At 38.6% G+C, this 15,312-nt stretch overlaps 1 protein-coding gene across 2 annotated transcripts in view; it reads right to left on the bottom strand.

Moving 5' to 3' along the window:
- The window catches only part of LOC124544782 (protein MMS22-like), a 145,796-nt gene that overhangs the window by 113,175 nt on the left and 17,309 nt on the right, over positions 1-15,312 (bottom strand). For both annotated transcript variants that reach the window (XM_047123464.1, XM_047123465.1), the window contains one exon: positions 4,867-5,097. In XM_047123464.1, coding sequence (XP_046979420.1) covers positions 4,867-5,097 — 231 coding nt within the window. The remainder of the gene's footprint in view (positions 1-4,866; positions 5,098-15,312) is intronic.

Genomic DNA, 15,312 nt, shown 5'->3' with positions numbered 1-15,312 from the left:
TGCTAGCAGCCTCTTCAGGTGTAGCATATACCTGAACCACTTAACAGGACCTTATAGTTATCACCCCTATGGTACAACTCGAGGAAATCATAGCCTAGCCTGACACAAAACCTTTCCAGTTGCTGGTTCAAGTCTTCCACTAGTCACAGAACTAGGTGGCCACAATCTATTTTAAGAAAATGCTGCAGGTTTTGAGCTTTGTTGAAACTTGGCGAGCAAGCCTGATATTCTCAACCTTCTCTGCCAGACATTGGAATGATCCAATTATGACCTCAGAGTCAAGATGACAGATATTGTTAGTCTCAGTGTGTGCCACAGCCTGAAGTTGATAACACATTGTTCCCTAAATGGTGGTTGGAATAGCCTGGTAGACAATATGTGGGGCATCAAATGCTGTAAACATCATTAGATTTTTGCAACCTCACACTCAAGGGGTTCCTTGCGAGTGCACCTGGTATTACTCCCTATTCATTGCTGCAATTTACCTAAGGAGTACCATTATTCGCCATACGTTTGGTCTGACGACGATTAATAGACCCCTACCCCCTTGTGTCCATCTCCCTTCGACACGGGACACAATAAGTTTCCCAAGAGGTGAAGTAAACTTACTTCAATGGCTCAGTATTGACTTTTAGTTGAAGGCGGCACCTTGAATTTGTTTGTTAGGGGATGGGTGTAACATCCTGAGTTTGCCCTGATCATGTAAGTTTATTATTTTGACAGAGAGAAATGGTGTGTTAACGACCACAGTAGCTTGCGATTGCACATCCACTGGAAGTTGTACATATCCATTCACGAGATCAATTTTGGAAAAGTATGGGCAACACATCAGTTTTTGCATCAATTTCTCATTGCAAGGAATAAGATAAGAGTCAATCACACATTAAGCATTTACAGTAGAAATTACAAAAAATACCTAGTTTGCCATTTGGTTCATGAATGACACCCAAAGGCAAGATATAAATGATAAAAGTAACAAAATCTGCTGCCTTTTGAGATAATACAATTCTTTCTTCAGGTTGAAATGCAAAGCGACTGGAATAAGTCATGCACATCAAAATTTCAGAGTGGCTAATTATTTTAGTTGTTGGCACAGCCTAATCCTTATTAAAAAGAGAGGTCAAAAGGTTTGAGATGAGGTATACAGATTTGTAAAAGGTGCTATATGTGAAATGATATTCATGTTGCCATGCATGTGAAAGGCAAAAGTTTGGAAACCATGCAGACTTAATATATTTTGCACTAGATGGAAAGTGACAATGAAAAATTGTAGTTGTCAACAGACTTGTTTGTAGATTTTGGAGACTTGTCATAACCCCATAATTGTGTCTGTTGTTTACTATAACACAACAGCTATTGATTTACTCCTTTGAGAGGGAGTGAGCTTATTTCTTCATAGGTCTTCTCATTGATTAATGGTGCAAAAGCTGTAATAGTGTAGTTTTCAGCGGCATTAAGTCATGAGCTACAGCAGACTACAGCAAGTGATCTCGTCTTCCACAATTTGGGGAATGAATTCCCAATATCGGCTTTGGGAACTATTATGTCTGTGAAAACAGTCTTCACATTGGATGGGACAGAGTTATTTCTTACATTGAACTTTGTTATGATGAAGATGACGTAGACTAGTGTCTACTACTGGATTTTCAGTGACTGACTGGCATACTGGCATGCAAAGAGGTGAAGTGTTTTTTGTATTGGACTTTGTGACAATGCAGACGGTTGTCCATATGTTTAGTGACTGCTTTTCATAACATTACTGTCACTACTTGATGAGAACATACAACCTGAATTTGGACTACCCTCACACCTGAGCAGGTGGGTATGAGTCTTTAATGTAAACACATTTCTTTGTCTTGTGCAATAGGGATTATCATTTTTTCTGTGGAATCAACATATAATTTTAAACAGTCACTCTTCTCAAAATTAAAACCACACTTCTTCTTCTGATGGGAATGTTGGCATAAGTGGTGGTTTATGCTCTGGTGAAGCAATTGTTGAAGTATAGACTCTTGCAAACCTATCCTCTGTTGGAATAGCGCTTCTTGCAGACCCATCCTCTGCTTCTGCAGTACTTGTTGTTATGTCTGCAGCACCTCATTTGATTTTGAAGCTGCATTTGCTGTTGTCACATCTTGAGAAACTCAAGACCAATTTTGCTGAATGTACATTCTTTAACGTGCCAACTTCGAGCCCAATGCAATCACTTGTGACTTGAATCCTTATTCACCTTGTAGAATGGGCTAATCCATTTCTTATATTCAGCAGCACACAGCACTTACTGACAACACACAAAGGCACAAACATTATGCAGTACTTTGAACAAAATTAGTTACAGCCAAGTAATAAATAATTAGAGTAATAAACTGGCAAAGACAGCTCTAGAAAATCTAGGTAAAGCTCTGAACAGTCACCAGTATTAAATATTCCTGGCTAGAGAATAGGCCAAACATCCAGTATCCAAAGTCTGAGGATGTGATGCAATGTCAAAGTAAGATGTCAACTATGTTCCGAGCTTGGCAGCGATCTGTTTGCTCCAGTTTTATATGCACCACATAGGTCACCTAGTTCGGCCTTGTGACATGCAGGTCACCTGATGCGGATGGTGACTGCAGAGTCAATCACACACAGTCGTTGTTGGAGAATGACTCATGCCAGAATGCAAGACACAGCAGCCTAAGCTTATTGTTGAACCGTGATAATCACAATTTCTGCAGTTTTCTACTTTATGTGTGGAGAGAAATTCAGTGCCTTTCTGTGGCGTGATATAATGCTAGGCAATTCCCATAAGGACATTATCTACAGCCAGGGCCGGTTTGAGCACATTTTTCCACACAAGCAACGTATGATTTGCCCTCCTCCATCTCCCTCCCTTGTGTACTTTAATATGTCAGTTTGGCCACTCTTACCCCAAGTGACATGCCTCTCCTTTCTAACCTTCCCCTACCAATCCTTCCTTCCTTTTTGGCGAAGGAGCTAATACTTCTGAAAGATAAGAATAGTTGTTCAATTTTAAACAAGTCTATCAACAGTGCTGGAATTTCACCTCTTCAAGGTAAGTATTGGCCAGCCATTCTCTCTCTTTGTAAAATTACAGTTTTAATACGAGATCCAATGTGGCAGAAAAGACACATAATTACAGATCCATGCATTTATTAAAAATAATACCCTAGTCCCCCTTATCTTAACTTTCAGATTATTTACAGTCCTCAAACACTTAAACACGGAACCAACATAATTACATGCTGACACCTCCTCTTCATGAGGCTGTCGGAAAATACACTATTCAAACTTAATGCGACAAGCTGCACACTTTGCTGAGATGGTCAAGGTGACCAACATTGGATAGTTACATGTGCCTCAGGCAAACCGTTGGCATGTAAATTTGTGAGGCTGGATAAGAAATACAATGGTAAAACAAAAAAGTAACACACAGCTTTCACTTTTGAATACGTTTACCAAAGTTAAACTTGTATTGCATACATAGTGCCCTACAGAAGCTTACCGTATTTTCTCAAATCTAAGCCGCACTTTTTTCCAGTTTTTGTAATCCAAAAACCTGCCTGCGACTTAGAATCGAGTGCAAAGTAAGCAGAAGTTCTGAAAAATGTTGGTAGGTCCCGCCACAACTAACTTCTACCGTCGAATATATGTAGCGCTACACAGGCATGCTTTGCAGGCACAAAGATAAATACTGGCACCAAAACCTCTGTGTCAGAAAATAAATTAAATGAAAAGGTAGAAGAATGTAAACATTATGCCATGTATTTTTTTTGTGTTTGCTACTAATTTAAATCCTGTCTGCCCAATAAACTACGAAACTAGAGCGAGACAACAGCAAACACGGAAGATTATACATATAATGTCATGTTTATATTTGTATTATTCTTTTACTGAATAGTGATACAGTCATAAATGAAGCACGGCAAGTGACTAGATTTTTAAATCTCAGGTTACTAATTTCTGTGCAGAATGTAATGTACTAAAGAGGTGTCTGCAAAGATTTTCAAACGGAAATTTTTTTTCGCTAGACTCTCGTTCAGAACATCATCTATCAGACGCACTCTATTATTTGTTTCTTGTTGATCATTATCAAAGAAATCAAGCAGTGTAAGTAACAACAACAGTCTCTTGCCATTGTTTCGCTTATGAGACAATTCCTCTCTTCTTTTTTTTATTGTAAGAAGCGGTTGCACGCACAAAAGCAAGCCATGCCACGAGCGGCGACAGGTCGTAAGCACTCATTATCATGACACAGTACAATAATGCATTTTCGGCTTAGAGTGACGTAAACACCTATATCAAAGAGAATGGCACTTATCAGATCAAAGCAAAATAAGCAACTGATTCAAACCAGGCGAAGCACCTCAAAAAGGAAGGGTACCCGTGTAAATACGGATGGAGTGCCTGACACACAGCAGTGGCTACCTGGTAAAGCTTAACTGCTAAGCTTACAATTCGAACCAAACTACTGTAACTGTATCTTCATCCATTCAACCTCAATTGTGCCTCATGTTACAATGGACCAACTTTGTTTCGATTTGGAGGTGCGGTCTAAACCTTTTCTTTCCCCTTGAATTTCAAGCCTCAAATTTCAGGTGTGGCTTAGATTCGGGCAAATTTTTTTTTCCCTTGATTTCTAGTCTCATTTTTCAGGTGCGGATTAGATTCGAGTGTGGCTGACATTCGAGTAAATACGGTATCTTAATGGCTCTGCTGCACACATTTTCTGGCAAAACATGGATGCAGAGAACAAGGATACTACAATACAGGACAGAACTTCATTCTAGGTTTACACAACTTGGAATTTGCTACTGAATGTGAACTGCAGGCAATATATTGATTACAGAGGGCAATGCAACATACCTTTCCAAATCTGGCAACTGCAAGCATCACAAGGTCTGTTATCACCAACAAAATGTTCTTCTCTGTTTCACTGCTAAAGTTACTGCATCTTGTTTCACTGAAGCTGGGTGTCAAAGAATCAAGCAGCATGTCTGTTCCACATTTATAGCTGTCTATCTGTACACTTAAAATAAGATGATGCCATCGCAGATCTAGATGCAAGTGGAACAGATGATAAGATGCCTGTGGACACTTAAAAAAGAATGAAAATCAGCAATGACACACAAAAAAAGCTGATCAGATATAAAATATTATGACTATAAGCAAAAAGGTTATTGTACTTAAGATGTAAGTAGAGACTCCATTTAAGAATGGAGGTATTCTGGAGAACACAAATACACTGCAGAGATGTAGAGAAGAAGCAAAACTGATTCAGGTCTGACTGTTGCTAGATTTATATGTTCAATAATTGTGAGACTAAATAAATTAATAACACTCATAAGTACCAGCAATACAGGGAAAGATAGATTGCTACTCACCGTAAAGATGAGACAATGAATTGCAGACAGGCACAACAAAAAGACACTTACACATTAGCTTTTGGCCAAAGCCTTCTCCAGGAAAGGAAACACACACACATTCATTCAAACAAGCAAGCACACCTCATGCACACATGACTGCCATCTCGGGCAGCTTGGTCCTTGGTACTGTCATCCACTTGTAAAGAGCAAAGAAGTGTTCGCTATGTTTTTGTGGGAAAATGGGAGCACTCGGAAAATCTAGCAGAGAACTTCAAGAAATAAAGAGACGCAAATAAAGCAAATTACGAAAGTGTGCATGAAAAGCTTCAAGTCCTTCAATAAGTTGCTTCATTTGATTATGCAGTTGTTGCTATTGGAGTACAAATCATTAACCACTTTTCATTCAGCAATATCACTGAGGGTACAAGAACTTATTCAGAGGTCAAATGGAAAGAATGAATCCATAGCAGTGCTTAAGTTTGTGATCTGCCACCTGATAAGACGATTTCAAACTGCTGTACATGCGAGGCTCTCAACAGCTTGATCTCGAGGAAAGATGGTACTGGAAGGACCCCACAGCATGTTATGTACATTAAAATCCCATAAAGGAGCATATGATAGAGTAGGTTTACAAGCCAAAAAGATCTAAATCTCCATCAAAAGCAAGTACAGTGGACATATGATTACCACATATGACATGTGCACATAAACATACAATTGCTTGCAATGGGGTGAGGAGGCGAAATGAATAGTGGTATTCATTGTTGATAAATACGGCCACCTCATCTTTAACTATCTCCGTACTGAGATAAGTCTTTATGTGTAGGTTACACACTTCAGTACAGGGGTATCAGTGCCTTTCTGCTTCTTGATACCATTCTCTTTCAGTGGGTCACCGGCAGTTTTGCAACTGACAGCACAGTAAATTTCTGTTCAGTATTTTCTGTACTAAGATTCTGTTGTCACAAGAGTATCATATTGAATAACTTATTGGATCGTTGAGAATTTAAATGCAAATACATGGACGAGAGTGGAGCTACACACAAGGAAGTTTGTTCCACTTCCAACACCTTTGAGAAAAACATTATAGTTAGATGTCAATTTTTTCACTGTCATGCCAAAAAAGCAGTGACGCTTGGTGGTGCTATTGTCTTGAGTGCTTATTTCACTGTTAGGAATATTTCTGATCACGTTACTGGATTTCCTTTCTCCTCCATATGACGTACAACCACAGATCCACACTATATGATTCTGAGTGTCTAGCACAGTTAGGTTGGGTAGAACACGCTGACTCTAACATGGGTCATATCCTCTAAAAGGGGAAGGCAAAGCTGTCCTCAATACAAAGGCTGGTGTTAGCTGTCTCTTCTAACAGCTCTTTTACATTGTAATATCTCATGACATTTCACAATTGTCTTTCAATTCCTGAATATGTCAAATCTGGATGACCCTGGAGTATTCATGAAGAATAGACTAGTTTCTACAACACATGTCTTTCATATTGCTGAAGTCAGTCATTATGAAAATTCTGTTAGATGGAAAGTTTAACTTACTGTTACAGCAGAAGTATCATCAGACTCAATTGAATTTGTTGAGAGAATTAACTACTGTTAGAACACATGCTTAAGTTTTGTTTGAAAGGTACATTGATTTTATTAATTCAACAATATATGCTTTCCTATTTCTATGTAATATGATGCACTGCAGAAGGTTGGTATCGACGAAAATTGGTTCAGTACCGTGGAACTGCAGTCACGGTCCTATTTCATCGAAGGAAAATTATTACTCTCGACAGAACTGCATTTTATTATTTTTCCTCGACCTAGCAACTAGTTTTTGTTGAGTGATCTGTCATTGCACATAGGCAGACTCTGGCTTATCTATAGAGACAACTTTGAAGAAATGAAAGAGATACAAGAGCAATGCCAACGAACAGGAGAAAAGAATTTCCAGCAAACTGCACTTTTAATTACAGTATTCTGAACTCTTTGAGGATGTCCACAATGAAAATGGTATCAGTGACCATGATGCAGTTGTGGCAACAATGACTTCCAAAGTACAAAGGACAATTAAGACAACAAGAAACATATATATATCTTCAATAAAGAGGATAAAAAATCAGTAGTGTCATATCTCAATGAGGAACTTGAAACTTTCATCACAGGGCAGGAGCATGTAGAGAAACTATGGCTGGAGTGTTTAAAAGAATAGTTAACCACACACCGGATAGATGTGTATCTGATAGAACAGCCCATAGTGGGCACCTCCACGGTATACGTCACTGTAAAGAAACTTCTAAGGAAACAGATTATTGCATAATAGGTGTAAACCAAAGCATAGGGTTATAGATAGAGAAATACTAAGTGAATAGTGTTTGGCTGTGTAGAGAGCAATTTATGATACATTCAATGACTACTGTAGCAGAATACTGTCAAACGATTTTCCATGGAATTCAAATAAATTCTGGTCATATGTAAAGGCCATTAGTGGCACCAAGGTTAGTGTCCAGCCCTAGTAAATGACACAGGAACTGAAACTGAGGGTAGCAAAACAAAAGCTTAAGTCTATTTTCAAATGTTCCTTTACAAAGGTAAACCCACGAGCATTGCCCCAATTTAATGCCCATACCACAAAAAGATGGATGAAATAAGTATTACTGTTGAGAAACAGCTGAAATCATTACAATTGAAGAAAACCCTGCCAGATTCTACACTGAATCGGAGGCTGGGTTGGCCCCTCTTCTGACTATAATCTATCCTCGATCCTTGAATAAAAAGCAGTGCCCAGTTCTTGGTAAAAGGTGCAGGTCGTACCTGTCAACAAGACGTGTAGCAGAAGTGATCCACGAAATTACCATCCAATATACCTGACATCGATTTGTTGTAGACTCTTCGACGATATTCTGAGCTCCAACATAATGAAGTATCTTGCACAGAACGACGTCCTCAATGCCAACCAGCATGGATTACAAAAACTTTGATCACGTGGAACCCAACTTGCACTTTTCTCGCATGACATACTGAAAGCTTTGGATCAAGGCAGTCAGGTCAATGCAGTATTTATCGACTTCCGAAGAGCATTAGATTCAATACCACATCTATGCTTATTGTCAAAAGTATAAGCATATGAGGTATCAAGTGAAATTTGTGACTGGATTGAGGACTTTTTGGTAGGGAGGATGCAGCATGTTATCTTGGATAGAAAGTCATCACTAACTTCAGGTTAGCCCCAGGGAAGTGTATTGGGACCCTTGCTGTTGATGTTGTATATTAATGATTTTGCACACAAATTAATAGCAACATTAGACTTTTTGCAGATGATGCTGAAGCTGTATAAATATTGAGAGATCTGGATAAGATTTCAAAGTGGTGCAAAGATGGGCAACTTGCTCCCAATGTTCAGAATGCAAAATTGTGCACTTTACAAAAGGAGAAAAACATAGTATCCTATGACTATAATATCAATGAGTCACTGCTGGAATCAGTTAACTCATACAAATACCTGGGTGTAACACTTTATAGGAATATGAGATGGAATGGTCACATAGGCCCAGTCATGGGTAAAGCAGGTGGTAGCCTTCTGTTTACTGGTAGAATACTGGGGAAGTGCAATCAGTCTACATAGGAGATTACTTATAAATCACTCATGCAACCCATCCTAGAGTATTCCTCAAATGTGTCGGATCGACACCAAATATGACTGACAAAGGATATTGAATGTATACACAGAAGGGCAGCATGAATAATCACAGGTTTGTTCAATCTATGGGAGCGTGTCACAGAGATACTGAAGACAGATGTAAACTATCCCAAGAAAATCTATTAACAAAGTTCCAAGAATTGATTTTAAATGATGACTCTAGGAATATACTACAATCTCCTATGTGTTGCTCAAATAGGCATTGTGAGGATAAGATTAGAAGGATGTAGATGCAGAATCTCAAGTACAGTTCTAGTGTGCAATCTACGGAGAGTGGATGCACACACACAAAGTCAGTCAACAAAGGATATTATTCAGTTTTAACATCAATGCAGAATAGACAGTGGGACACAGAAATTTAGCTGCTTCTTGCGCTGTAGCAGCCTTGATTACAAGGGCACCATTACACAGCTCTATTGGGGATTAATACAGTAAAAAGGTTAAAAATGATGTAAATTGTTACAACTATACAGACACGAACAACTGGGACAGGCTAGACAAGCATGGAGAGCTACATCAAATCAATTTCTGGACCTAAGATCACAACATCGGGATTTGAGGATACCAGCTACTTTTGTAAAAACTATCCTCAGTTCTGCTAGTAACAATAAACTAATTTTGATATCTTTGTGTTTAGCCACAATTTAAAGATTTAATGTTATTTGTTGATTGATCAGAAGACACATCTCTATAAAGTTCTCTTGATGTTTACTTATTATAACGGGATTGGTGGGATGTGACAGGTATGTAGAAACAGGGAAAAGAATAGGTATGTGATTCACAGATCTAGAAATGGCTTTTGATCTAGGAAATAAGAAAGGCCAGAGTAATTCTAAAACTGAAGGAGGTGAACTAGAAAGACAGGAGACTAATTAAGAATACAAGGCAGAAAGCAACCATGAAGGTTAGAAATGGTATGACAAACTGGGTTGAAATCGGATTGTTATCTTTCACTAGCTCTGTTTATTCTACATATTAAAGACTTGATAATGAAGACACTAGAAGGAGAGAATGAAGAAGTAAGCATATGAGGCCAGGAACTCAACTACATCAGACCAGCTGATGGCACGATGGTGGTTGCAGATAAAACAACATTGTAAAAACAGTATCTCTTCCAAGAACATTATCCAAACCTGACGGAGGACTGCAAGAGTACAGAATGACAATCAACACAAAGAAAACTAAAGAGATGAGATTTCATCACAAATAAGAAATGAAAGTAAAAACAATGAAAGGTTAAATTGGACAGTTTGTGCAGTACAGATATTTGAGGAACATTCTAACTGGTAACCTGACGAGTGAGAGAAATGAGATCAAGAATTCCAATGGCAAAGCAAGCTTCTTTTTTTTGCCCCCCCCCCCCCTCTCCCCCACACACATAAACATTCATTACATGGAAAATTGTGGTCGGTGTAAAGAAAGAGGTCGCCTAAATGCCTTATGTGAAGTTTTTCTGTACAGCTGTGAAAGTTGGACATTGAAGAAGAGAGAGAATTGAAGCCATTCAAGATGTATGTTTGGAGTTGAATAGAGAGAATACATTGAAGTAGTGTGAAGTGCTGGAAAGGTTAAAGGAGCAAACCAGGTAAATAAAAGAAAGCAGGCAGTGCACGACATATATTGTGAGGAAAAGGTAGTCTGACAACAGCTATCAAAGCTACTGAGGAAGAATAATTCCAGATGAAAGGACAAGAGGAAGATACCACACTATGGAGCATTTGGTCTGGAACAGGATCTGACGGAGATTGCATTGTGTCAGGAATCCAATAAGTGAAACACCTTACAATAATGAGTGGAATGCACTTTGACCTCACAAGAAGCTTGGTAGATCTTGGTGAAGCCAAGCATAGGCCAGCAAGACAAGAGCATGTTTTATAGAGCTGTGTTAACCTTAGTGATACACCACACTTCAGGCAGCCAGTAACAACTGCAATCCCAAAGAATGTCAGAACCACTGAACAACTGGTATAAGCAACTGCAAACCTTATTACAGCAGTTCTACATTTTCTACAGTGCAGTGTATGATATTGTTCAGGAAACATTGAAATTTCATAAATGTAGTGCTTGGTGGGTGCCTAAGAACCTGACAGACAACAAGGGCCAGCAAATGATGACATGATTGGATCACTTAATGTGTTATGTTGCAAAAGGGCACGACTTTCTGAAAGGAATCATCATTGGCGGTGAGATGTGGGTGTATCACTACATACCCAAAACCGAGCAGGCCTCTATGGAGTTGAAACATGCTGGTTCCACAGTATGAAAAAAATTCAAAGTGACTTAATCTACGAAAGTGTTCTAACAGTGTTCTGGAATATATATGGTGTGTTACTGGTAGAATTTGATGAACATGGGACCACTGTGAATGCTGCAGCCTACATCGAAACTTTGGATGAATTATGTCCTGCCCTTCATGACAAACACTGCAACATTAATGTTGATGGTGTCACACATTTTTATGACAATACTCACCCTCATGTTGCTGCTTCAGTTCATGAGAAAATTGCCCGAGTTGGGTGGGAGGTGCTCCAGCATCCACTATACAGGCCAGACCTTGCAACATCATACTTACATCTGACTGGTTCAAAGAGGAAATTTCTGGTTGGCCAATGCTTTGCCACAGATGCAAAAGTTAAATCAATAGTCTCCATCCAGGTGGCTCTACTCCAACCAAATGAACTTTTACAAACAGGGAATATTGAAACTGCTACCATGATTGGAAAATGTGTTGAGAGTGTTTGTGACTATGTAGAAAAGTAGGTAAAAGATATAAGTTCATTTGTGATTTCTTTGTTTTGTTACCTACTGACCTTTTCGGTAATGAAATTATTGTGAGTTACTTTCCGATTTTCCCTTGTACAACTGGGATGTGGCAGATCTTTCCAAACTGGTGATCTCTCCAGCTCATTGATACGTAGCTGTCCTCGAGGTGAAGGACTTATGTGTGGAGGGTGAAAACCCTTTCCAATTGTGCAGTTGAACAGCCCCTCTCGGTCTCAACGTCAATAATGTCATATGACTATCTTTCGGTACCTGTATATATCTCCTTGAAGCAAAGCTTGTCTGTTGCAACATCTGTTCTTAATTTGCGTGACAGTCTGGTATTTACTAAATGAAATAGGTATAAAACATGCTACTCTTCTTTGGATTATATGTGTCTCCTCTATTTGTTCATTCTTTAAATTTTTTCATAAAAAACAATAATACCCTGCATCAAAATACACAATCATACACATATAAAGAATTGTATTGTGATGTTGCTTACAAACCATCAAACTACAACAAAAATCCTGTTCATTCCATTTAGAATTGCTCAACAATTTTAACTAAAAAGTATACTCCTCAGAATGATCTCATGCAGCACGAGAACAAAATAAAGTTTAACCAATACTATACACATCCACTTCTTGCCATCTCTAGCACACAATTCTGTATAATTTGTGAAGAGGTAAAACTGGCCTTCTTGCATTTCTTGCCTGCAGAAATACTGTGAACCTGTGCCACATGTTGACTTTCATCATACCTACTCATTATTGCAGAACAGAGAGAAAGTGGTGTTATAATTCATACTGATAAAACAATTATTTATAAACCTTTAAATTTAAATAACTATTGTACAACAAAAATTTGATGTCTGTGGGATTGAAATTACTGCAAAAGGCAAAACAGTTACAGTGCTTACAATTTAGAGAGCTCCAGCACAAAAGTTTCATATTTTTCTGGATAAGTTCGAATCTCTCTCTCAGCTGAACTTTTTTTTTCTCAAAACCAGATATTTAATAGTTACAGGATACTTCTATGTTAACTTCTTAACCAATAACAATTGCAAGACTGACTTAGAACATGTAATGAATTCTTACAACTTGACTGCTATTGTTATCTTCTCCACTACAGTTGCAGAAAATTGTGAAAAGCTTGGAGAAAATATTTTCATTAACAAGAGTAGAATCAACAGTGCATTATAAGCCAAGTCATAAATGGCCTTTCTGATTATGATGGCCAACTGTTTACAGTCAACAACATATATTTGTGTAACAAAGTTTCCCACACCTATCAGTCCTTTAGATGAAAAAACACTGAAACTCATTCTGCTTTTAATTACTACTTGCCACAGGCTGATTGGGATCCAGTACAGAGTATAACCTATGTAATGATAAATTTAATTTTTTTTCTTAAATGAATTCATCTCTCTATCTGAAATGACTTTTCCAAAAAGAAAAGTCAGGAAGAGCACTGAGAGTTCTTCCATGGATTACGGAAGTTATTAAAATTTCTTGCAGGACTAAGAGAGAATCACATTCCGCATTAACAGTATCAAACTATCCCCTTGAAAGAGCTTGTTATCAATTGTACTGTAAAATTTTAAGATGGAAAATAAATAAATCCAGAAGTTATATATTAAATGTGAAATTGACAACTTTACAGACTAAATAAAATCAATTTGGAATATTGTCGCAGAAGAAGCTGAGTAGCACCGTGGTGTAGTGGTTATGATACTAAACTGTTGCATGGAGGGTCGTGAGTTCAAAACTCATCTGTACCGAACAATTTTAATTTCTATAATTGGTTCGAGTACATTCTAGAAGTATCCAGAAATGTCAAGAATCATTCTACTGGAATGTTCTGTAGCTGTATATATATACTGTAAGTGTTTTGGCCGGAGGCAGTTCACTCTGCACTCTTGTGAGTGCAAGTGCTGAATAAACTTTCGTTAAGTAAAGTTAGTGTTTGTCATTCATCTAATTACACCTTCTTCTATGTGACATCATTCTGGTGGAGGCGCTGGGTAGTGGAACTTGTGATAGCGCACATTATCCATGACACAGGGGCTCCCATCAGGCCATGAGAGCCGCCATTTATGTGGTGAGAAACCAGAGTTCGAGCCATATTCAACAGATCGCAACCTACCAGAGACAGAAGAAGAAAAGGACGTTACGATGACAGCAACTGTGTGCCACCACATGAGACATCCTTCCAGGTTCTCTGGTGATGATGGCCAAGATCCAAACAAATGGTTGAAGGTATATGAGCATATAGCCAAATTTAACAAATGGGATGACACCATGTGCTTGGCTAACGTATTTTTCTATTTGCAGGGCAATGCCAAGCAATGGTATGAGAACAACGAGGAGAAGTTCACAAGCTGGGAAGTATTCCAGGCGGAACGTCGAATAATTCATGTTGAGGCAGAGAAAATGACGAAGAATGACATAATTCAGCCTTTGCAGAGCCCATGGTTGTCACCAGTGGTCCTCGTCAGGAAGAAGGATGGCAGTTGGCGCTTTTGTGTTGATTATATGAAGCTTAATAAGATAACTAAAAAAAAGTCTACCCTCTTCTACGAATTGACGATACACTAGATTGTCTGAAGGGGGCTAAGTTTTTCTCAACCATGGACATGTACTCGGGAAACTGGCAAATCGAAGTAGATGAGGCTGATCATGAGAAAACTGCATTCATCACCCCTGAGGGCCTGTATGAATTTAAGGTAATGCCGTTTGGTATGTGAACCAGCAATTTTTGAATGAATGATGGATAATCATCTAAGGCACCTGAAGTGGACGATGTGTCTTTGTTATTTAGACGGCATTGTAGAGTTCTCAGAGACATTTGATGAACATATAAAAAGACTGAGGGGCTGTATTGAAAAATCTACAACAAGGCGGACTGAAACTTAATCCAAGAAAGTGTCTCTTTGGAGCAAAAGAAATCAAAATACTTGGACACCTTGCGTCAAATGAAGGTGTGCGGCCAGACCAAGAAAAGGTGTGACCTATAACGGAATTTCCTATTCCTAAAAGTATTAGAGATGTGAGAAGATTCCTCGGGTTATGTTCTTATTACCATTGTTTTATCAAAGACTTTTGTATCAAAGGCAGGCCACTCCAAGAGTTGTTAAAAGCTGATGCTAAATTTATCTGGGGTTGTACTCAAGAAGATTCTTTCGATGTGCTGCAAAAATCGCTGACGACTGATCCTGTACTTGGTCTGTATGATGAGAGAGCACCTACAGAACTACACACACATGCCAATGGGTATGGGATTGGTGCTGTTCTGGTGCAAATTTCAGATGGAAAAGAGAAGGTTATAGCCTATGCTTCTAGGACACTTACAAAAGCCGAGAGAAACTACTCCACTACAGAAAGAGAACGTCTTGCTGTGATCTAGGCCATACACAAATTTCAACAGTATCTCTATGGAAGGCCATTCACAATTGTTACAGACTTTGTTGGTTGACAGGTCTTAA

This window comes from Schistocerca americana, chromosome 8 (genome assembly GCF_021461395.2).
Source record: "Schistocerca americana isolate TAMUIC-IGC-003095 chromosome 8, iqSchAmer2.1, whole genome shotgun sequence".
Taxonomy (NCBI): domain Eukaryota; kingdom Metazoa; phylum Arthropoda; class Insecta; order Orthoptera; family Acrididae; genus Schistocerca; species Schistocerca americana.
Note: the sequence above shows the minus strand (reverse complement) of the source record. Positions and strands in the feature narration are given on the sequence as shown.